This window comes from Equus asinus, chromosome 13, assembly GCF_041296235.1.
Source record: "Equus asinus isolate D_3611 breed Donkey chromosome 13, EquAss-T2T_v2, whole genome shotgun sequence".
Lineage (NCBI taxonomy): Eukaryota > Metazoa > Chordata > Mammalia > Perissodactyla > Equidae > Equus > Equus asinus.
The window spans coordinates 61704515-61729938 of NC_091802.1; the positions used below are offsets into that span (position 1 = coordinate 61704515).

At 45.3% G+C, this 25424-nt stretch overlaps 1 protein-coding gene across 1 annotated transcript in view; it reads left to right on the forward strand.

The window, feature by feature from the left end:
- Positions 1–25424, forward strand: part of FOXK2 (forkhead box K2) — a 77550-nt gene that overhangs the window by 33924 nt on the left and 18202 nt on the right. The window contains exons 2-4 of the mRNA XM_044745979.2: positions 14739–14933; positions 18361–18508; positions 20966–21112. Of these exons, the coding sequence (XP_044601914.2) occupies positions 14739–14933; positions 18361–18508; positions 20966–21112 (490 nt within the window). The remainder of the gene's footprint in view (positions 1–14738; positions 14934–18360; positions 18509–20965; positions 21113–25424) is intronic.

The following is a 25424-nucleotide window of genomic DNA, read 5'->3' on the forward strand; positions in this document are numbered from 1 at the left end:
AAAATGGATCAAAGACTTGAAGGTAAGACCTGAAACCATAAAACGTCTAGAAGAAAATATAGGCAGCACACTCGTTGACATCAGTCTTAAAAGGATCTTTTCGGACACCATGTCTTCTCAGACCAGGGAAACAAAAGAAAAAATAGTAGGACTTCATCAGACTATAGAGCTAGAAGGCAAAGGAAACCAGGATTGAAACGAAAAGGCAACCCACCAACTGGGAAAAAATATTTGCAAATCATATCCGAGAAAAGGTTAATCTCCATAATATATAAAGAACTTACACAACTCAAAGACGAAAAACAACCTGATCAAAGAATGGGCAGAGGATATGAACAGATATTTCTCCAAAGAAGATATACAGATGGCAAATTGGCACATGAAAAGATGCTCAACATCACTAATCATCAGGGAACTGCAGATCAAGACTACTCTAAGATAATCACCTTATACCCGTTAGAATGGCTGTAATAACCAAGACAAAAAAATATCAAATGTTGGAGAGGTTGTGGAGAAAAGGGAACCCTCATACACTGCTGGTGGGAATACAAACTGGTTCAGCCGCTATGGAAAACAGTATGGGGATTTCTCAAAAAACTGAAAATAGAAATACCATATGACCCAGCTATCCCACTACTGGGTATCGATCCAAAGAACTTGAAATCAGCAATTTAAAAAGACTTATGCACTCCTATGTTCATTGCAGCAGCATTCACTATAGCCAAGACATGGAAGCAACCTAAGTGCCCATAGACCAATGATTGGGTAAAGAAGATGTGGTATATATATACAATGGACTACTACTCAGGCATAAAAAAATGACAGAATTGTCCCATTCACAACAACATGGATGGATCTTCAGGGTTTCACGTTAAGCGAAATAAGCCAGATAGAGAAAGACAAACACTGTATGATTTCACGCATATGTAGAAGATAAACAAACACATGGACAAAGAGAACTGTTTAGTGGTTACCAGAGGGTAGCAGGGTGGGCAGTGGGCACAAAGAGTGAAAGCGCACCTGTAAGGTGACTGACAGACAATAATGTGCAACTGAAATTTCACAATGTTGTAATCTATCATAACCTCAACAACAACAAAATAAAAATAATAACACTGTTGTGTTTATTAGTTTTCATAGAAAATTAGCATTTTGCAGCATGAGAAGTTGAAGCTGAACTGATAGGTGTTGCTTGAGGTTTATTGCTGAAGAATGACAAAGAAAAATATGGACTATTTGTGGTTTCGGACTTCTTTTCCAGTATATTTTTTAGTGTCCTAAACTGTCTTAAACTTGGTCAAGCCTTTCCTTGTAACTTGGGCACTTTAAATCTCCACTGGCTTCTCAAAACTGCTTTCTCCTCCAAGCAGCAGCACAGCCCTTCCCGGAGCTGGGCACAGACCCCCTTCTGGGGTGAGGGGGCACCCGTCAGTCTCTCGGCTGTTGCACACCAATGATGGTGGCAGCCTCGGGCCCTCAGCTCAGAGTTGGGCTGTGAGCAGGACTGACCGGCGGTGTGGGTGTGTTGCTCCTAGTGCAATGGAAAAGGCACCATTGGGTGGGGGGTAATTTATGAGTCACTGACAAATCTGATTAATCAAGGGCTACTAGTCATGAAAGATTGTACTATGTTTCAATATTTCTTTCATAAATTAGAGGAAGCTAGAAGAGAATGATGAAAGTATATGTGTGTGTATATATAGGCCAAAATGCCTCTTTGGTTTCAGTCCTCCACAGGGTTTTGAAAGAAGAGGAATTTTTTTTCTATTTTTGCAGAAGATAAAAAAGAAGCAGCGTGGCTTGCCGTTGTGGCAGAGTTGGGACTAGAACTTTTTTAAATGCTGTGTTAGTGTTCTTCCTTTGTGCTAATACTCCGTTGAGTCCCGAAGGCAGTTCTCTTCTGCCAGACCTGCTGACTGAGTTGCTGCTTCTCTTCCATCGCCTGGTGCACATGCCCTTTCTACGCTTAGGACACTGAGGTGTGTCTACGTCCAGGCTTCGCTGAGGGCCAGTTGGGCGTGCCCCTGGGGTGATGATAGGTAACAGGCACTTCACATATCCCATGTCCACTCAACTGTCACACCACAGGCCTTTTTCTCATCCACTCCATCCATCCTTATTTCAGTAATTGGTACTGATGTTCCTTTAGTCACGTGAGCCGGAAACATGGACCCAGTCATCTTACAGTCTTCTCCCCTCAGTGCCCGCACTTGTCAGTGTATCATAGGGCCATTCGTTTCCTTCTCTCAAACCAGTTGATCCCCTTGCCCTCTCTCTGTCGTCACTGCCCTGTATGGTGTGAACCCCACACACCCTGGGCTCCTTGGGAACCTCCTCACTGGTTTCCTCCTTCCCAGTCTTACCTCCCAGTCCGCTGTTATTGTAACTGTCCACACATTTCCCCAAATGCACATGAAGATTCTATTGCCCTCCATTTTCTTGGTGATCACTGTTGCTTATGCCAAGTCACTGATGGCCTCAGAACTCTATCTACTCTGTATAACACATTATTTTTATTAATGCAGCCTTTTCCTTTGCCAATCCTGAGATTAAACTGTCGGATTTTCTTCCTCTTCCCCTTAGATTATCTTTGTCAGCTGTCACAGGTGAACAGTTTAGAGTAGCTAGCCTCTCATTTCTTCCCTTAGAGAACAGGTCAGCAACTCAGCTTAGTGACTGTGGCTAATTGCATAGGTGAAATGATTTGAAATGATTTTGCAGACATCCTTTGGGACTGCTAACACAAGGGAAGTGGTATCATGTGGGGGAGGACCTCCCTGTGGGCCCCTCCTGCTCATTGACTGCAGGCATGACCATGGGACTTGCTCCTTCCTTCTGTCTTTTTTCTCTGTCTTGAGACCAGCAATGTCCTAAATGGGGCTGCCTCCTCAACCTGGGTGAAAGGCATGTGGAGCAGAGCAGCCTCTAACAAAGTGGGCGAATGGCAGAAGCTTGATACAAACCTTCGTCGTGACCCAGGGATCTGGGGCTGTCTGTTACTGCAGCAGCATTCAGCCTGTGCTGAGTGTGTCACTCAGTGCTGTGCTGAAGAAACATGGTTTGGGAGGTGCTGTTCTGTGTGAATATTGCTGCATTTAGGATGGGATGAATATTCTTCCAAGGGGAGGGGAAATCCAAGGTACAGAGTATGGTGTCACCACAAACCACACATTGTTGAGTTATAATTCTGAAGCCCAGTGACGGGATGATGTAGATTTAATAGACGTCAACTGTGCTGGGTGAACGAGAGTGCAGAGGCCTCAGGGTCACATGTGTGAATGTGGCCCTAACACTGTTCTGCGTACCCCGGGGTACATACAAACTGGGGTCATACTTCCGTCCTTACCCACAGGCTGCCCATTAGGGACACACAGTGGCCCTGGATAAGGGTCAGGAGTAGTTGAGACTTGCAGTGAGGTGACATTTCATAACTGTGTCAGGTGTCTCACAGAATCGTCCTTAGAATATGATGGGATTCCTTTTTTTTCTTTTTGAGTAAGATTAGCCCTGAGCTAACATCCACCACCAATCATCCTCTTCTTGCTGGGGAAAACTGGCCCTGAGTTAACATCTGTGCCCATCTTCCTCTGTTTTGTATGTGGGATGCCTGCCACAGCATGGCTTGATAAGTGGTATGTAGGTCCGAGCCCAGGATCTGGTGAACCCTGGGCCACTGAAGTGGAACATGTGAACCGCTATGCCACCAGGCTGCCCCATTGATGGGATTCTGAAATGCCATAGACTTCCACGGGAAGAGAGATGATGATGAGAGTGTGTTCCAGAGCAAAGCTCTCAGACTGTCCCTGGTGAAGGTCTGGTCTGTCATGGACTGGTACTTCTGTAAAATATAAACAGATGGACACCGGAAGAGAAAAATGGTTTCCAAACAGTGTGTCTGTGCTCACCTCATCATAGCTGATGACACATAGCTCCCAGCCTGGCCCAGGCCCAGCCACATCCAGAGTGGCACGGCCTAGGTCATCGAGCTTTGCGCTGGGTGTTTTGAAAGTTTCCTCATTTTTTTCTTTTTCTTTGAAATTACTTCAGACTTATAGAAAAGTTGCAAAAATAGAACAGACAATTCCCATTTTCCCAGATTCCCCAAATATTAACATTTACCACACTTGGTTTATCTATTTTTTTTCTGAAATGTTTTTTTATCCCCAAATCCCCCCCAGCACATAGTTGTATATTTTTAGTTGTGGGTCCTTCTAGTTGTGGCATGTGGGACGCCACCTCAACGTGGCCTGATGAGCAGTGCCATGTCTGCGCCCAGGATCTAAATCAGCAAAACCCTGGGCCGCTGAAGCGGAGCACACGAACTCAACCACTCGGCCATGGGGCTGGCCCCCTAAAAATTTTGAAAGTAAATTGCATACATGATGCATTTTTACCAGTAAAATATTTCCACGTTATTTCCTAAAAAAACTCTGTACCATAACCTCAGCACATGTACCAACACCAAGTAGTGTTGACGTAACACTGGGATCTAACCTGCTGACCTTATTTAGAGTTCAGCGATCCGTTACTGATGCCCTTCATCACAAAAGAAAAACAGGACCTTTTTCTGGAGTAGGCTCACGCTGCATCAAACGCTCCTTTCCTTTGTGACCGTTCCTCAGCCTTTCGCTGTCTTCCGTGACATTGATGTTTTTGAAGAGGACTGGCCACTTATTTTGTAGAATCCCCTCAATTTGGATTTGTCTGATGTTTCCTCTTGGTGAGATCTGGGTTACTTATTTTTAGCAGGAAACCCAGGGGTGAGGTTGTATCCTCTCAGCGCCCCACAGTGGAGACACTGCTGCCACTTTGTGCTGTGACCGTAAGGGAAGTGTCTGCGGGTCTCTCCCCTGCACCATTGCAGTTACTCTGATTCCCTCTAGAGTGGTCTCCTCATCTGCAGGGCACCAGACTGAGTAGGTGCTGTGTAGGTCCCTGAATTAGGTAAAATAACAAATTGTAAAGAGTTTGTTAAATTTTCTGAAGTACTCTTAAAAAACTGAGCAACTCCAGAGTTATCCTGATGACTCTGATTTGTATTTGTTTTCTTTTCTTTCTTCCTTTCTTTTTTTTTTTGAGGAAGATTAGCCCTGAGCTAACTGATGCCAATCCTCCTCTTTTTGCTGAGGAAGACGGGCCCTGAGCTAACATCCGTGCCGTCTTCCTCTACTATATGTGGGATGCCTGCCACAGCATGGCATGCCAAGCAGTGCCATGTCTGCACCTGGGATCTGAACCAGCAAGCCCCGGGCCGCCAGAGCGGAACGTGCGCACTAAACCACTGTGCCACCGGGCCAGCCCCTCTGATTTGTATTCAGATGTGTTTTTTTGAGTAGGCAGAAATGGAGCCCCATCATGGGGAGATTTTTCCAACTCAGGGAGTACGTCTGTCTGAGTAAGCTGTGCCGGGGGAGAGAAGGATGTCAGGAGGCTGGGGGATGCTATGCGCTGGCTGTCCTCCACAGTCCATGGGTGCCAAGGCCGAAGGCAGCTCTGCTGCACTTAGGTTTCAGAGTGGCACTGTGGGGGCCGGACCTGCCTCTCCCCTCCTTAGTTCCTGGCCTCGTCTCCTCATCTCTAGGGTGAAGGGCACATGAACCAACCTCTTCTTGAGGCCAGCTGCACCTCTAAAGTGGCCTGATTCCACAGTGGGTGGCTTCGGTTATCCAGGTTTCTGGCAGACATTATTGCTTGATGCCTCCAGGTCCGTGACCTCATGTGTGAAACAAGGGGTCTGCCTGTAGGTCTCCATTTATGAGGTCCAGATTCTTGGGTATGGGTGTGAAGAAGCTGGACTTGTTTGCCTCCCAACCTCAGAATGTGTAATGAGCTCTTGAAAAGTGCACATGCCATTGGCATTGCTTAAAGAAGCTCCTGTAGTCAAGAGCCTGTTCTGGAAAGGGGCATTTACCCTATCACGTTGGTAGGTTATGTGTAGTGAGCAGCTCTGATACACTTTTTTGAAAACTGGTTGTAGGGAATGCAGGAATTTGACTAATCGGTTAATTGGTGAACTTATTTTGCATACACACGTCACTAAATTTAACTTTCTATTTGGTTAGAGATATTTAAATATGGCTTGTTTCTGCATGGCTGTGTGATGTTAAAGTTTGCAGCAAGGCTTGGCTCTGTACATAACAGGTCTTCAGAGTCCTTACAGCTTCTTAGGAATCTGTAAATTCAAAGCTTTAGACCCAAGCTGTTGGTGTGCAGGTCTCATGTGTAAGAGTTTCCATTCCAACAAGAAAACTGTCTTTCACCAAGTGCAGGAGAATCAGAGAGAGGTGAGAGAAGGATATTTGCAGCTCTGAATCTGTATTAAAATTGTTAACATTTGTTCAGGTAAAGGAAACGTAATTTTTATCAGGGTCCTTCACATAAGTTTGAAACCATCAACAGTGGTGTTACCACCCTCAGTTTTGATTTGGGGTTAGAGGTGCACGCTTTCTCAGGTGCTCAGCACCCTAGGCTGTTCTCTTGTGAGTCACATTTCTGGTTATTTTGTACTTAGGGATTTGCAATTCCAGTTTCTGCTGTCTGGCTTGCTTTTCTTAATCTTAATCTTTACCTTTCCTTTTTTATTTTGTCGTATTTCTCATAGTCTCATAAATAGATTCATACTCTTATACTGAGCTTCATTACAGATCTTTCAGAAGCAATTATTTTTAAGAACACACCATGTTAGGTATTGTGATGATAAGAAGTGTGAACATGGCAGCATGCCATTCCTTTTGCACATTAGTCCAGTATCTTCCAGGCACTCACATCCTCACCCTGACCTGAAGTGCTTCGTGGGAGTCGGTTGCTGGGCTAGGGAAGAGGCCACCTTGGGCTTTGGCCAGCTTGGAGCTGGTGCAGGCAAGTGGACCAGTGTACAGACATGATGGGTCTTCCAGCCCTGAAATCCAGGCTTCTTGGCGGTGGTATGAGGAACTCAGAGGTCCGAGGAGGATCCGTTCACCTGGGTTTGTCTTCAGCTTCGTGTTTTGCTGCTCTTTTTAGTTTCATGAGACAACTAATCAAAATTATTGCACTGTTTTTTATTTCTAACTTAGAAAAGTTAAGCAGCAGTCACTCACTCACCCTAAAGAGGAACAAGGGTTTTTTAGCTACCTGGACTCTGCAGAGAATTTGGAAACAGTTTTGTTTTGGTTCTTTTTAAAGATTTTATTTTTCCTTTTTCTCCCCAAAGCCCCCCGGTACACGGTTATGTATTTTTAGTTGTGGGTCCTTCTAGTTGTGGCATGTGGGATGCCGCCTCAGCGTGACCTGACGAGCAGTGCCATGTCCGCGCCCAGGATTTGAACTGGTGAAACCCTGGGCCGCCGCAGTCGAGCGCGCAAACTTAACTGCTCGGCCACGGGGCCGGCCCCTGAGAACAGTTTTAATGTATTTTGCTTTGAACATAACCTACATAGAAAAGTCAGTTATAATTATAACATAGGTACCCATGTAATCACAATCCAGGTAAAGAAATGGGCCATTGTTAGCACAAAAGTATAGAAAATGACTCTGTGAACCCTCTGTCACATTATTGACATTTTGCTAATTTCTATATCCATCTACACAGATGGCTTTTTTAATCAAAACAAACCCCTCTGTATTGAAGTATACTATATGTGCACAAAAGTGCATATGTCATACATGTATACCTCAATGAATTTTCACAAACAGGAACACACTAATGTAATCAGAACCCAGATTAAAAAAGTAGAAAGTTACCAAGATACCTGGGTAGCTTTTAATTGTTTCATGGCTCATACATGTATGAGAAGATGTTGACTCTTAGATAAAAACACAGAGATCCCATTTTTACCTGTCCATGGGGTGGAGTTGGTGGCAGCAGTGTCCAGTGATGGCCAGGACACAGGACAGGATGCTCTCGCACACTGTATTTCAGAGGCTGTCAGCAGGGGGCCTCACAGCACCTTGCCTCATGTTAGACGCCACGTGTGCCTTTGGAGCTCAAGGTTTACAGATGCTGCTTGTGCTGTGGAGGTGACCATGTGACAGCATCGATGGTTGTCTTTAATTAGAAATGTTGAGAATCAGGCACAAAGGAAGGATGCCCTCCATGTGGTGGTGCCCTGCCCCAAAGGCAGCAGTCTGCTGGGTTTTGTGTACCCAGACTCTGACATTTGGGGAAAGTGCAAGCTGAGAACCAGCTTGGAGAGTGTGGTCCTATTTTGTGAAACGCAAAAATAAATACCGGGAGACAGAAGAGCTCACCTTTCTCCTGTTCCCCTCTTGGAATTGTGCACAGTGCTGTGTGTTGCTTCTGCAGCGCTTGGAGGACGGGCAGGGGTGTGTGCTGTTCCTCTGGTTGAGGCTGGGCTTTCTGTAAGTTCTCAGGGTGGCAGTGGAACAAACAGCACAGCTGGCAACAGATGCCCATCCATAGGAAAAGTCAGTATTGACATCTTGAATTGGGACTGAAGTTCCTATTTTAATAAACATCTGAATGTTTGATAAATATATTTGAAGTAATCCTCAGGACACACTTAAGAGGGAGATGCTGTCATCTCTGTTTTGTGGATGAGGAAACAGACACAGAGAGGTCACTGCTCTGCAGGATTGGAGGCCCGCGTGCCAGGTGACACAGCTTGTTCTGACGGCCCAGGCTTCCTGGTGAAGTGGGTGATGACAGAGGCTTGGGAGCTGTCAGAGGTGTCATAGGGACCGGGGGCCTGACAGACAATGTCTTGGGGATGACAACCCAGTCTCCTGGCATGTCCTCTAACAGTTTTGCTTCCATTCAGATTTGATAAACACCTTTTGTCCCAAATTGCTTGTATGTGGTTAAAAAAATCATTGCCAAGGGTGTTACAGATAATCTTAACTCAAGGTTCACTGGTTTAATTTTATTTTTTACTTTTACTTTGTGTGGTTTTTCACCTCTATGGCAAAGTAGTACCATATCAATTTGATTTAATAAGTATCTTTAGCATCAACATTGATAAATACTGATGATCTAGTGGGTAGGATCCTGTGCTCTCATCGCTGCAGCCCAGCTTCATTTCCCGGTCAGGGAACCACACTACCTGTCTGTTGGTTGTCATGCTGTGTGCCTTTTGCTGTGATGTTGAAAGCTATGCCACTGGTATTTCAAATACCAGCAGAGTCACTCATGGTGGACAGGTTTCGCTGGAGTTTCCAGGCTAGGAAGAAGGACTTGACCACCCACTTCCAAAAAAATTGACGGTGAAAACCCTATGACTAGCAGTGGAGCGTTGTCTCATAGAGCGCTGGAAGGTGAGAGGATGGTGCCAAAAGACCAGGGAGGGTTCCGCCCTGCTGTCCACAGGGTCGCCGGGAGTTAGGATCAACCCAAAGGCACTAACAACAAGTTGATAAGTACAGTTTTTCAGCAAGTTTTGATTTCCGTAAGTTACGCTCTTGATGCTTATTCTTGTTCATCTTTCCTTCTCTCTCAGTTACTTGCTTCCAAAACTCTACTGGCTCACAAGGCCCTGTCTCTCTGTCTTACTGGGCTCCTTGGCTCCCAAAGGGCACCCATTGGCCCGTGATCCTAAGTTATGTCTTCTCGTTGTGTAAAGAGTCTATCAAGGAGAGCAGAGCCATGCTGGCCTTGCTTAGGGTCTACACACAGGGCAGGGCCCCCTTGTGATAATGAGAAAGAGAGCGTTGCCGATGTCCCACCTGGTTTCTGCCCCTGGGTCCACTGTTATGCCACCGTAACAGATTGGTGTTAATTGTGTTTGGTTGGTTCCCTGCGAGGAGGACCCAGGAGATGATTTGCTTGAGTCCTGGCTGGAGCCTTGGGTGGCTCAGAGATCCTGGTAGAACCCTATTTCCAGGCCAGCCTTCCTGCCACTGTCTCAGAGGTGACTGCCACCGTATGTACTGGGCAGTTTGTGTCCTGATGCAGTGGATGAGTCTGTAAGTAACTTTTGTCTGGAGCTAGGGGGTCAGGTTGAGTGGGATGGAAACACCTGGCAGCTGACCCATTTTCTTTGAAAACAAACATTGAATGCCACTTAACACAAATTGTTTCTGATCTTTGCTCTTGGCAGACTTTGGATAGCTTTTTTGACCTTGGCGTTGTGTTTTTAGTGGAGACACAGTAATCTCCTGAATTGTTGCTGCATGTTGTGGGTCCCAGCATGACACCACTGCTTTTCAATTAAGGCTTTCAACAGTATTGTTTGTGGTGCAGCTTGAAGCATTTTGGCATCTTTTGTTTTACTGGTTCTTTCTTTTTCTTTGCTCCTTCTTTTGTTTCCTTTCGCTTAAACACCAGTGGAGGTTTCTCTTTCACTCCTGGTTTTAGTTGGTTCAGTTAATAACTTGCAAGGATGTAGAATAGACCTTGTTATACATAAGAGGATCAGTGTCTATATTACATTATTTTCAAACCCAAGAAGGTGTAGAAGGTGCCCAGGCCATGTGGATTTTCCCACGTCTGTTCATCACTGTGACCCAGGCCTTGCTGGTGTCCCATCTTTCCCATGGTGCAATTCAGGACGGGCAAGCCCCTGGGCTCCACCTCCCTTCCTGGCCTTCACCTCCCTTCCTGGCTTTCTCAGGAACAGATTGAGTTCCCATTTGACACAGCAGCTTGCTCAGGAATGTTAAGTGGAGTTTTTGTGGGCATAGAACATTGGATAATCCAAACAAAAACTGCCGTCTACCTAGGAGGGAAAAGGAGGAAACTTATCCTTACTCCTATGGTTTTCATATGTGTTGTGCTAAAAATTTATTGGCCAGTGCGGTTCTTAATTGCCTTCTTTTCTAGGCCTAGAGTTGATTATTCAAATCTTGTGCTAGTGATGAGGCAGTTGCAAGGTGTTCAGTTGTGGGCTTCTCATTTGTTTTATTCATGTGATTTGCTTATTTTAATTACCTTTTTAATATATGAAACTGGGCCCTGTTTTATTAACTCAGCAAGTGTCTGTTGAGGGCCTACTCTGTATATATACCAGGGACTCTTCTGGGCTCCAGGTTATGTCAGTGACCCCAGCAGGGAAGGGCTTTGATCTAATGGAGCTTGCATGCCATTGAGGGTGACAGTAAGCAAATGCAGGTCACATGGCCACAGTGAAATGAAGAACAAGGCAGAGCGGTCAGGGAAGGCTTCTGGATAGGTGGGTAAGGTGTGGGAGGGGAACCATATGCAGCAAGCAAGGGGAGGAAGGGACAAGACGTGAGGGCATGGGGTCTGACCCACCCAGAGTTGGGTGGGAGCCTCTGGGGAGTTGGGAGCAGAGGAAGGACGGCACTCAAGGGACCTTATAAAGGAAGGGGCTGTGCCTGAGGGCAGGAGGGATGGCCCTTTTGTATCATTGAACACCACCTGCAGATCTTGCTGTTTAGAAACTCAACTCTGGTTCCTGGGTGCAAACAGACTAGGTGGGAACCTGAGAGAAGGACTGGGCAGGAGGTGTTGGGACATGCCTGGGGCATCTCCTCTCTGTGGTGGGGCTGTCCATGCGCAGTGGGGTGTAACAAAGAAAAATGGTAAACAATAGGATATATTGGAGTAGATGAGGAAGCCATTTGGTGTAAACCTAATTCAGCCTGACTTTGTTTTTCCGAAAGGGCCTGACATGGCTGTTGAGCATGCGTTGTATATCTGCTTTAAGCATTTGCTATGTCCCAAAGACAAGAACAAATGGCCTTAAGATAAAGGTGCCACTTCCCCCACATTGGCATTTCCTTAAGGGTAAGCATTTTTGTCTAGGCTAGGAACTGATTGCTGCACTCACCTGTGACCACCCAGCTCCAGACAGCAGACCTGCCACCCGATGTGTCCATCAGTCGCTGTGCCAACAGAGCAGTCTTGTGACTATTGCAAAAGGGACATTCAATAAGCTGTCAAACATGTTCTTTGAGGGTATATAACCACTCTGTACACCCCACTTCTTTGGTGCCCTTCCTTCCTCGGGGAGGGAAGGCCCCAGGCTATATGGTCCTCATATTTGACTCAGAATAAACCCACCCCAATTTTCATTTATAGATTGGTTATGGATTATTTTGTCGACAGGTGTTGGTGTCATCCCTGCCTGGCCTCCACCCACTTGATGCCAGTATGTCTCCAGACACTGCCCAGTGTCCCTGGGGGCTGAGAACCACTGCGGAGGAGCAGACTGAGGTGGAGGTGTGGGAACTAGTGGTTTGGGACTATAGAGATAATGGGTTTTCCCACTGTTTTCTGCATGCATTGGGTTTTGGTGTGTCTTTGTCATTCTGTGACATGTTGTCACATGTACAGGTCTGTGCAACCGTATTATGGTAAACATGCAGACATGTACATGTGACAACATGTCACAGAACCATATTATGGTAGAGATTGATGGTAGAGATCCATCATACAGAGGACTCCCTGGGGCAGCCTCTTTGGGGCCACACACCCTTCCCCCAACCCCTGACCACCACCTGGCTGCTCTCCAAGTCTGTGATTGTCATTTCAAGGATGTTATGTAAATGGGATCATACAGGATGTAACTTTTGGGGACTGGCTCTTTTCATTCAGGACGATACCCTGTAAAGTGGTTGTTGTATCAATAGTTCGTTCCCCTTTTCTGCTGAGTTATGTTCCCACATGTGGATGAACCACAGTTTGTTAGCTGTTCTCTCGTTGAAGGATATTGGATTGATTTCCAGTGTTTGCCTGTTATGAATAAAGCTGCTTCAAACACTCGTGTGCAGGTTTCTGTGTGAATGTAGGTGTTCATTTCTCCTGGGTAAATACCCAGGAATGCAGTTGTTTGGTTGTATGATACGTGTATGTTTAACTTATGAGAAACTGCCAAACTGATTTCCTGGTGACTGTATAGTTTTACCTTCCCACTAGCACTGTGAGAGAGATGTATTTCTCTACATCCTCACGATTGCTTGGTGTTGTCAGTCTTTTAAATTTTACCCATTTTAATAGATATTTAGTGGTGTCTCATGGCAGCTTTAATTTGTGTTGCCCTAACGACTAGTGATGTGGAATGTCTTTTTTTATGTGTTTACTTGCCATCTGTATATTCTTGGTGAAGTATTCTTCAAGTCTTTTGCCCATTTTCTAAGTGGATTGTTTGTTTTCTTACTTTTGTCTTTAGTTAGATCTTCTTTACAGTCTGGATACGACTTCTTTGTGGGATTTGTGATTTGTAAAAGTTTTCTCCTAGAAGGTAAACAAGGTGAGAAGGTGGCTTGTCTTTTCAGTATCTTAGTAGGGTGTCTGGCAGAGCGGATGTTTTCAGTTCTGATTATGGGCGTGTTTTGAAGGTGAGAGCTGATGATACCAGCAGGTAGATGGGACGAGTATTGGTTTCTGGCCTGAGCACCTGGATGATGCCACTCACTGCCAGACAGGGTGCTAGGGAGGAGCCAGTACCAGGTCTAGGCCCGTGCACAGGGAGGCATGGAGAAAGCAGTGGGAGATGCGTTCCAGAGTACAGGAAATGTGGATTTTGGAGTCATTCAGGTGTGTCTGGAATTGAAGGTCACAGTCCTGGATGAGCTTGTCCAGGGAGTGAATGAGGATGGAGAAGCCCAGAAGCTGTAATCTCAGCCTGGGACATTGGGTGTTGGGAGTGTAAAGGAGGAGAGTTCAGTATAGGATTGAGAAGGAGCCCCTAGAGGTGGAACAGGGAAGGGTGTGGGTGCCGGACCTCAGGAAGGAGGTGGTGGCTTGTCAGGTTCTGCTCTGTCCACTGAGACTGTGGAGGACTAACTGGCTGAGCCTTACAGGGAAGTAAAGGGGCAGGGAACCTGCTGGCAGTGCATTCAAAGGAGAGAGAGTGGGGGAGCGGGGATGCCAGGCAGCCAGTGTTAAAACCCTGCCGAGTGGCATCCTTTCTTGCCCCAGCTAAAGTGTTAGGAAATATCACCTTAAACATGTTACTGGAACTGGGAGGAACGTGTTACCTCCACGTGCTGGACCCTTCATTCGTGGGCACCTAAGGAGGACAGAGCTGACCACTGTATGGGTGTTCCAGAGTGGCCACACTGAGGTCAGCTGAGCACCATGGCAGGTTGTTTGGCCCTTTATATATACACAAATCAGGAAGTGTTTAACTGGGTGTGAAATTTCAACTCAGAGACCATGAGTCTACAGAGCTTTTTTTAAAATTTTACTCTTTGAAGGTGTTTGCCTTGCAGTACTTTTTTTTTTTTTAATAAATATACTTAAGTCATGTCAAACAAGCTACATTAAAGGTGAACCAGAGTGTTAAATTCTAAATCTTTTCCCCTGACATTTATTATCTCTGGCTCTTGTTTGCTCAGTGAATAAGGTGATAGGATTTTTGTAAAAGAAAAGGAATGATTTTTCTTTCTTAAATAAGAAATAGCTGCAAAATTGTCTGCTGCTTACTGGCTCAGATATATTTATATATTTATTTTGAAAGGAATGATGCATACTAAGTGGTTTTAAATCTACTGTATGACCTAAAACATATTTGTATAATTATTTTAAAAGGAGTAATGCACATTAAGTGGTATTTGAATCTTTTTTGAGTCTACTGTACTTTTGTTTTCTTATTTGGCTGGTCTAAATATTTTTGTTTACTAATATTTTAAAGTCATAAAATGCCACATTTGTGGTTTCATTCATTAAGCGACTCGTAACGTGAGATGAGCTTAAAGTGGACTTCTGGAGGACTCTTCCACACAAGACAAGGCTTCAGTGCATCTGGGGACACGAGGGCTCTGCTTCCTGCTCTAGGTGGGACACCTAGTCCTCTGGTCCAGAAGATGGGCACTGACAGTTGACTTTTCTTTTGCAGGTGCACGTTCAGGTTCCCGAGCACAAACATCAAGATAACGTTCACTGCCCTGTCCAGCGAGAAGAGGGAGAAGCAGGAGGCACCCGAGTCCCCGGTGAAGCCTGTGCAGGCTCACATCTCGCCCCTGACCATCAACATTCCAGACACCATGGCCCACCTCATCAGCCCCCTCCCCTCCCCCACGGGAACCATCAGGTATGGCAGCTTCTGTGGTGGGTGGGAGTCACTGTGGGGTTGGGGGACATGCATGCTGTGATGTACATGACCATGTCCAAATTTCAGCCATTCTTCCTGGGTACTTTTGGAAGTCGTCATAAGTAACAGTGACAGTCAGGAGCACACAGCAGCGCCTTCTCCGTTCTCTGGGGCTGGATGTACTTGGAGAAGGAGACACTGAGGGCACTTAAAATACCATTTAGGGGGCCGGCCCCGTGGCCGAGTGGTTAAGTTCATGTGCTTCGCTTGGGTGGCCCAGGGTTTCCCTGGTTCGGATCCTGGGCGCGGACATGGCACCACTTATTAGGCCATGCTGAGGCGGCATCCCACATGCCACAACTAGAAGGACCCACAACTAAAATATACAACTATGTACTAGGGGGGTTTGGGGAGAAAAAGCAGGAAAAAAATACCATTCAGTTTCCAAACACTGTCTGCTCTCAGTTTCTTGTGTTATGAAACACAATTCCCAAATGTTCCTGGTTTTTACTTATGGACTCTTTTTATTTGAGTATAAGTTGAAGGGGCAGATAATTTGTCATATTGATCTAAAGTCTGAGATAGGTTTTCATTTTCATACCAAAAAAATTTTGTTTTTTTTAATATGCTACAATTTCATGTAAATTTGGATGATTTGTATTTTGGATTGATGAGTTTGACCACAGTGAAGTGACACACTTATGTTTGTCGTGATATCTTAAGAGAAATTGGGTGCCTCAGGAAGCAGAGGAGGTGGCTTCTACAGCGGAACCTGGAGCCAGTGCATGACGGTCAGGTTGTGCCAAGCTCTCAGGACAGGAGCGGAGGGTCGGGTGAAGAACAGTCCTGGGACCCTGCAGTGTTCTTGGTGTGAGTTAGATTGCGGCCTGTGGTTGAAGCAGAGCTCCACTGTGACCACGGGGCCCCTGTGACTGTGGGGCAAGGCTCAGATGGATCAATCCTTTTATGTTCTGTTGACTCCTAGAAGAGTGGCTGTGTATTTGGGCGTCTTCTTAGCTGTAAGTAATGTTAGACTTAGGCTTGACGTGAACACATTTGCTTCTCTCTGGAGTCAGGCTCTTGCTGTCCAGGTCTATGCACAGGGTGAGGCTTGGAGGTGGGAAGGGTTTGTCTTGTCCTCCCAAGTTGCCCCTGTGTAAGGCAGAGCGAAGTGAGGGCATAAAGAGAACTCTGGCAGCTCTGGATTATGCCTTTAGTATTGTATTGGTACTTCTGTTTCTTATCTTAAAAACCAGCATCAGTAGTAGGCCTTCTGGAAAGGTGTCTGTCTTGCGTTTATTGGTTAAATGGAGGTAGTGGCCTGCTGGGCTCTGGCTACTGTCCTCTACTTGGCGCTGTGGGCATGCAGCTGCTGTTGACATCAGGCCCCTTCTCCTGTGGCTGCTCTGCTGGGGAAGCTGCCTCTGTCTCTCTCACTTGGTTGAAGTCGTCTGCATGTGACTAAAGGGACCAGATAGTAAGAATGCTAGTGGGTAGGCAAGAGCCAGCAATGCCACAGCAAGGCTTTTATTCAGCGCTTTGTGGAAAGTATGCGGAATTCACAGAGGAGCTCAAAAGCCCATGTTTAGCAAGTGGGATAGCAGTTCATAATAGGAGCAGCAACCTTGGAGGTGGGTTTACCGAGGCACTGGACAAGCAGCGTGGAGACAGAAAGTTCCCTCGGCATTCAGGGACTGGGGTTGGTGGTTGGAAACTGTAGTTTGGATCAGCTCCTGACACAGCCTCTCCTCACCCTCTGTTCCTTTTTCACCCTATTTTCCTTGCTTGTCCCCCCACCACACCCCTTGACATTCTTGTTATTGGCAGTGTTGACAAATGTAACACCTCTGCTGGGTGAGATGGCAGAGTGGAGGCCTGACTGTGAGCAGCTTATGGGTGGTGCACACTTGCCTTTCCAAAGCCATCCTCCAGCCAGCAGGTCACTCACCTTCCCCAGGTTGACACTTTTTAAATATTAGTTAGTTTTTAAGATCCTAAAGCGTGAGGTCCGTGAGTGCAGTCCTGCTGTCTTTCTCATTCCTGTCTCTCTCCATTGCTTTAAGAGTTGTTCCTGGCATGCAGTAAACACTTGTTTAATGGGTGAGTGTGTATACTGATGGTGCATATTCATGGTAGGGAGTCTAAGAGGTGCTATAGAGGGTTCAGGGCCCTCCCTCTCCACCTCCTGGGCCCCTCCTTCCAGTTCAGGTTTTGGAAGTAACTACTGTTTCTTAGATATTTTTTCCAGAAATTTTGTATACATTTGTAATACTTGTCTTTTTTTCCCTCAGATACAAATGAGTTGTGACTATACGTATTGTTCTGTAACTTACGGGATTTTTATGCATTCTTATCCTGGTATCCTTCCATTTCAATAGTTCATTCTCTTTTTTAAAGTATGATGCAGGCCAACCTCAAAGATATTGTAAGTTTGGTTCCACACCACCACAATCAAGCAAATATTGCAATAAAGCAAGTCATGAAAATTTTTTGGTTTCCCAGAGCACATAAAAACTATGTTCGTACTATACTGTAGTCTAAGTGTGCAGTAGCATTATGTCTTAAAAAACAGTGTACATACCTTAATTTGAAAATACTTTATTGCTTAAAAATGCTAACTATCATCTGAGCCTTCAGTGAGTTGTAATCTTTTTGCTGGTGGGGCGTCTTGTAAAAGATGCAGTATCTGCGAAGCTCAGTAAAACGAGATGTGCCTGTACTGTTGAGAAAAGGGAACGTAAACTGAATGTATAACTCAGTGAATTATCACAAACGAACATGGCCTGTAATCACAGAATCAAGAATCAGAACATTCCTAGCGCCCCGGCCCTACATTCTGAAAAAAAGCTGTGTGTTTAAAAATGGGTTCCTCCTTCTGTTTTCTGGGTGCTGCCTTACTGATCTGATGCATGTGTTCCCAGTGGCTCATTGCAGCCTGCATGTGTGTCTGTGCCCATGGCCTCATCCCCTTTCCACACGACCTGTTCTCAGTCTGGCTGCCCTCCCCCTCTCTCCATACTCTCCCTGACATTTCTGGTGTAGCTGGAGGCCACATCCTTTGTCACAGCCTGTCCTCAGCTCCCCAGTGGGGAGGGGATGAGCAGATCATGTGCTCTGTGTCCTTGGTAAGTTCTGGAACCATCCTGAGCCTCAGTTTCCTCACTGGTGAAACAAGTGAGCCACCAGCTCCTTTGAGAGTTTGTTTTCTGATTACATGAGATGATACATGGAAACAAATAGCGAATTTCCACGTGTTTCTTGAGGTGGTCTTAAATTTCACAGAGTATGAGTGAGTCCATTTTTCCATAGATGATACTGATAGTCTCTTCTTAAATTTGATTTCCCTGAAATTCGAGCCAGTTATTGAAGCACAGTGTGATGTATACACTATAATAGACTGATAGGAACAACCTTTCCTCGTCCACAGTGCTGCAAACTCCTGCCCATCCAGCCCCCGGGGAGCGGGGTCTTCGGGATACAAAATGGGCCGTGTGATACCATCTGACCTCAATTTAATGGCCGACAGCTCACAGCCAGAAAATGAAAAGGAAGCTTCAGGTGGAGACAGCCCAAAGGTAAATGTTTTATAGCCTTGAAACAGAACCGGGGGGCTGTGATGTAGCCAGGTGTCCTCACTTCATTGCGTGCATGTCTAGTAACATCAGCACCAGGGCCTTTTGAGACGTGCACAGCTGAACAGATGTGGTCTGGTTGTGGAGTCACTGTAGACCATGTTCTTAGTGTTGGGGTCTTGTAAATGCATTCTTTCCGTCATTCAGCACTGGGCTCTCCCCAGTGGCGGCTGTGGGCCAAACTGCTGAGAGCGGAGCAGACACTGGAGTACATGAGAACCTCTTGGTCCTCATGGGATGACCTGCATTGTGTCCCAGGAAACCTTTCCTGGAGTTTAGTTCTGCTGTCCCAAATGCTGAAGGTTGTGCACGCAAAGGTGGTTGAACGCACATGTGCACACACACACACACCCCTTAAGGGGCACATTAGTGCCCTTCTGGGACAGTAGTTGTTGATGGTCCACACTGTGACCCTGCATACTTTTATTCTTTGACCCAGTAATTCCCCTTCTAGGACTTTGTCTAAAGGAAATGGATGAAAGTCTCAAACAAAAGTTTATAAAACAAAATTGAAAGCAACCTAAGTGCTCCACAAGGGAAGAATGATTAAATAAGGGAATATTATGCAACGTATTTACTGATATGGATATGCTCTGAATTTAATGCTAAGTGAAAAAAGAGAACAAAACTATGCATGGTATTACTTTACATATTTATAAAAAGTGATATATTCACGCTATAGAACATGGTACAGCCATGGGAATGACTAAGTCATAGCCATGCACCATCTGCCTACAGCAGCTAGGAGCCTTGCACACAGGGTGGTGGGCAAGGGGCACAGGCACAAAGGGGCACCTGCTGTAGGAGTCCACCTTTGTCCATTTTCCTGTTTAAAATCAGGCAAAACTAAATTGTATTGTTTCAGAATGCATTCCTAGATGGTAAAACTTTTAATAAATCATAGCAAGATTGTGATTACTATAAAATGTCAGGAATAATGGTGGCCTCTGGGAGGTATAGGCTGTGGGCCAGTGGGGCATATAGGAGCTTCTGAGATATAGGCTGTATTCTCTTGACCCAGTGTTGACTGTAGTGATGTTTACTTTACAAAAATTCGTTTTCTTCTGATGCAGGTGTATTAGGGGCTTTCCTGGCTGTGTTATGTTTTTCAATAAAAAAAGTTTTTAGAAATGTATAGAAGAAAGAGAACAAGGATACACATCAAACAGCACAAGCCCAATGAGGAAGGCTTTGTGCTCTGCCCTTGGCACAGACTCCAGCTCAGCCACTCCACCTGGCCCTTTCCTGTAACTCAGAGTGTGCCCACTCGTGGGGCAAACAGGGCAGAGCCTGGCCTACGTGCTTGGGGAATATTAGCTCTTTAAAAGTGAGGTGCTGGGATTGTAGGTGATTCAGCCTTTCTATACAGAGCATGTACTCATCACAGGCTGTCAGGACTAAGCATGACCTGTGCAGTTGAAGCCTGCGTTCTTTTCCTCGGCACGTCTGCCTTTCTTCCTTATCCATCCATCAGTACTCTGCCTGTCTATTGTTTTACTCCATTTGTATCTATCCCAGAACAGTTTCTAAATTGTTCATTTTTAAACCTCATGTGAGGAGTATCACCTTAAGTGTATTCTTCTGCAGTTTACTATTTGCATTTGACGTTACCTTTTGCCCCTTTTGCCATTCATCCGTGTTGATACATGCATTTCTCAGTTCACAACCAGAGGTACACCCCCTAGTGGGCTTTGTGCACATGTGTGTGGGGTTCTGAGGCATCACAATGGAAGGAGCCACTGGTGGCCTTGAGTGTGCTGGGACCAGGGGTGCTAGCCTTCTTTGGTGTGCACAGCAGCCCTGCACACTAGAACAGTACCTACCCAAGGGCCTCAGACCCCGGTGTAGGAACCCTGCGTCTGGCTGGTGCTCACCTCTGGATGCGGTTTCCTTCTGTGAGGAGCTCCTCTGTTGGTGGACATTGGTGGTTCTGGGTGATCATCACTTTGACCCTGCAGTGCGGAGCACTCTTGCCCGTCTCCTTGTACACACAAGGACCCCACCAGGGCCTGGGAGGGAGCGTCAACTCACTCCATCACTCACCATCACTGGCCTTGCCCAACTCTTCACTTTACCGTTAGATCCATGGGACGGGCCTCTGGCCGTGGTTTAATGAGTGTTGCCCTGGACTCTGCTGAGGTCAAACAACTTTGCTCTTTTTCTTAGTTTTTTCAACTTTGCCATTGGATTTTCTCCTTACGTGGTTTTAATACTCTTTTTCACACCACTGTACGTTTTTTCCTCTTTCTTCGTCCAGATTTTCCAAATGCTCTCCAGTCAAATTATACTTAAGGTAAATTAAGCATTATCACAGGAATACTTAAAAACACTAAGAATCCTGAATTTTAGTAAAAATTTTGATAACTTCAGTGCTCTCTTTTTTTTTTAACTTAAATACAGGATGATTCAAAGCCACCTTATTCCTATGCACAATTAATCGTACAAGCAATTACGATGGCTCCTGATAAACAACTCACCCTAAATGGAATTTATACGCACATCACTAAAAATTATCCGTACTACAGGACTGCGGACAAGGGCTGGCAGGTAAATACATTTCAGTTTGTTGTTAAGTATTTCTATTACATGTCTTACAGATGCTGATTGACAACTGAGAGGAAAATAAGCTGCTGTTTTATTTAACTTGGGGACAGGTTAAGATGGTAGAATGAGATGAGTGGGATTCTCTTTTGCTAAGAGATGAACAAGTGTTAGAGGCCTGCTGTTGCTAGGCTTGTTCTGACCTCCTTAGTGCAAAGCGGAAGGAATAGTGGTTCTAGAAGAAAATCTCAATCTGCATTTTTTACTGTCGTGGTCTCCATGGAGGGAAGGCATGACTTGGGGTGAGATTTTCCTCTTCAACCAGTGCTGTTCATTTCATACATCTGAAATGAAGGAGAGTTAAAAACCCATCCCATCCTTTACTTCAGCATTTTTCTGTCTTCCTTCTCTACATCTGATGATGTACATAGAGTTTTGAAGCTTGCACACAGCTTTCTTCAAAAGCCATCTTCTCCAGTTGGCCAGTGTATAAAATAGATGAGTGCAGTGCTGCCCTGTTTAAACTGGGGAGCCTTCCTGCTGTCCAGCTGGGCTTCAGCCCGTCCCAGACTGTCTAGGGAACCCGTGCCTCCTCAGGGGACACTTTTAAATCAGTGCATAATATTTCCATTGTTTAACTTTTTCATTTAGTTTAATTTTTAAACCTTTACACTGTGTAGATTTTTTCTTGTTCTGTGTATCTGTGTTATATGTGGCCATTTACTGGATGTCCAGTAGAGCCTCACTAATTCAGACAGTACATAAAAGGCAAGTTTGAAATATTAAGTATTGAAAGCATAACAAATGAGAGGAGAAATGTACATTTATAAATTTTGAATTCATTAAGTAATCAGGAATGGCTACAGAATTCCTTTGAGGCTTAGTGAGTAAAATGAAAAATGTTTCTGTTGAACTATAACCATTATCAATTGTTATGGGGGTGGGGGTAAAAACTTTTTTCTTCTACCTGCAGATGTATAAACATGTAATAAAAATAGTCTACCAATCACATCCTGAATATTTCCTTTGTAAGGAGTCTTTAGTCGCATAAGAGTCTTTAGTTGTGGAAGGTACAGAATAAGACCCAGCCTCCCTCCTGGCCTGGAATGTGTGCACCTGCCCTGCCTACCTCCCTGTTCACAGCAAGGCAGCATTTCTTAGTTGGCACTGAGGAAGATGCTGGATTTGAAGAGAACTTCCAAAACCAGCTGTCAGGCAGGTCTCTTAACACTTTGTACAATAAATCCTAGTGGTATTTACCATATTTTAATTTGTAACAGTGAGGTTGTGCTTCAAAGAAAATGTAAAACAAAAGAAGCAGAACCGAATGATACGGTCTCAAGAGTATTCTATTGAGGAGTGCGGTGGAATTAAGTGCAGCTCAGTGTGTGCAGAATTCTGATGATTTGAAATGCCACTTCACTGGGCGTTATGGGAATGAGTATTTCTGAAAAGCCTGGCGACTTTCAGTGGCCTGCTTCCCTTCTGGTCACATTTCCTGTGTTTGCCAACATCCGTTTATTTGAGAACTGCTTCCAGGCACCTCAAGGCTTTCTTGCTAAAGAAGTCTGGAGGCTGAAGGCCAGCCTTAGGGACCACCTCCATCTAGCCTCGTCTGCTGGAGAGTTAGTTCAGCAGGGGCCACGGTCACAGAGAGCAACACTCAGACATGACCCCCACGTGCACTGATTTCTCCTGGCTCCTGGAAGTGACTTCATAGCCCACTCAGCAGAGAGTTACAGATGTAACTGCAAGTCAAGCACACCTCTCTGTTGAACTATCATTAACACTTGATTTTATTGAAACATCTTCCTTTCTGTTTAGATCAGGGTCCATAAGAGTGACTCTGCACCTCTTGCTTGCCTAAGGCCACTCCTGGGACATTTCACACCTGGCTGCAGCTTTTTTAGCGGGAAAGGGATTTCCTGCTCCAGCCCTCCCTTTAATTTATGGACATGCACTCTCGATTTCTTTCTGTCCTCAGCAGTCCTTAGCTGTCCCCAGTACTGACCTGCATGTCCCCTTTTTCTGTCATGAGATTCTCTGAGCTGCGCTTCCCAAAGTGACTGCATTTAATGTCTCTGTGTGTGTAAGACCTTATTCCCATTTCCTCAGAGAGGAAAAAAAAACTCTTAACTAGAACAGCCCTTTTTTTTTTTTTTTTTTTTTAAGATTTATTTCTCCTTCTTCTCCCAAAGCCCCCCAGTACATAGTTGTATATTCTAGTTGTAGGTCCTTCTAGTTGTGGCATGTGGGATGCCGCCTCAGCATGACCTGACAAGCAGTGCCATATCCGTGCCCAGGACCCAAACCAGCGAAACCCCAGGCCACCAAAGCAGAGCGTGTAAACTTAACCACTTGGCCGGCCCCCAAAACAGCCTGTGAGGTGGGAGAGGCCGCAGCAGTGGGGCAGGGCTGCTCAGAGCACGAGGCCCAGGGTGCCTGAGCCTGGGCTCTGCATCAGGTCCCAGGAGCACGTGTGTTGACTCCCACCACACTTTTTCTAAGCACTAGATGGAAGTCTGCAGCTGCCCTTCAGGCTGACTTCTGGTGATTTGCACTATTTCCCCATGGCAGAGCTTTTGATTAATCCAGAGGAAATTCTAGGATAAAACAAGAGGATCTGAGTAGCCCTATCTGGAAAGATGGCCTGTTTCTTTCCTTTGGTTGTATATTTATGCTCAAATGTCTTCTTTTCTTATGATTTATCATTTATAATTTTACCTAGCCCAGAAGTGAGGTATTTATTCTGACTGTGAAAAGTTTGAGAATTCTGGGGCTCTCGGCCTCTGGGAGGACCAGAGCTGGTTTCTTAATATAGAGGAGGTGCTCTCCACCCACCATGGGTTCTACTTCTGGAAGATACTTGACTTGTTTCCTTCTCATAAATTTCTTTACAAGTGCTTACTCTGCAAAATATACACTCTAGAGTGCTCAGTGCTGAGTGGGATTAACAGACAGAGCAGGGAGGACAGCACAGAACAAGCACACGTGACCAGCTTTGCATCTTTCCCCTTCCTCAGCTGAGGGGTCTGAGCTGCAGTCAGTCTTCAGGGACGGGAGAGGGGAAGGGCTGGTGCTTAGCAATTGCAGATTCTGGAACACAGCCACAATTGGGGGAATTAGGGGAAAGAGAAAGTACTCAGTATTGTAGATTGTTTTTTTCATATTTAGTTTTAAAGAGTAATAACCCATCTTTTCTGTGAATGCTTTATAATTTTTGAATCACTGGAGTCTGAATCACTGTGGTTTTAATATATGTAGCTAGATTTGATCAAATTACAAAGGCCTTAAATTACCTTAGAAATATAGTTACTTCATTCTGTTTGTGTCTGCATTAACTGTCTCTTATTACTTCCTCATATTTTCTAGAGTCTTGTTGGCTGGAAAATCAAAGATGACCATTTATAAATTGGGCCTCTCTGCCCTTGGGACTGTCGCTAGAGTGTAGAAGAGGTTAGACCCAATTATGATGGCACAGACTGGGTTCTGTTACGTTTTCAGAACAGAAAACAGCAATCCCTGATCTAAGAACTTTACAGCTTGTCGGTGGTGTAAGGGGTAATGGAACAGCAACGTTGCTGACCCTGCTCTTGTCCCTCTTTATCAGTGGGTAGAAATCCTAGTGCCCTGTCCCCTGAAACAGCACTTCCTGCCTCCAGATTCCCACTGTGCTGACTTCCCTTTTTCCTCCTGACAACATGTACACGAACCTACTCTACCTCAGTCTTCACGCAGGGACTCGTCACCTCCCTCCTCGGACATTGTCTTGCACTGCGGTTTTGTGGTCACTCCTGAGCTCCTGCAGGGTAGCCAGGGCCCCACAGCACAGTGAGAGGAGATCTTGACCCTCATGTGCCATTGTAAGGCTTGCCTTGCTCACAGTGGGAGTATCCTGTGGTGTCATCGTCTGACTTTGCTTTTCGCAGTCCCCAGTGTTGGAGTCTACCTTCTGCTTCGAACTTAAAAAGGTCTGAGTGCAGTTGGAGGAGGATTGTCTTCTCTTTCTTGGACGGGGCACCAATAACAGGCAAATTTGATTTTCTGGAGGAATTGATAGAACGGTATTGGTTGGTTGTCAGCCAAACTCTATGATGAAACATCATAACAAGTATCTGTGGTTGTTAAAACATTCTAAATCTCGTATAATACACTTATTTGTAAATAATTTCACAAACCACAGACACAAGCTAGCCAGCCCCTTCATGTTGCCAATGAAGTAACTGATGTCCACAGGTGTTAACAGTGCTGATTGTGGCCTGTGACTGGTGTGGCACTTGAACAGGCACTTGGATTGGGTGTAAAGTAGTATTTGACC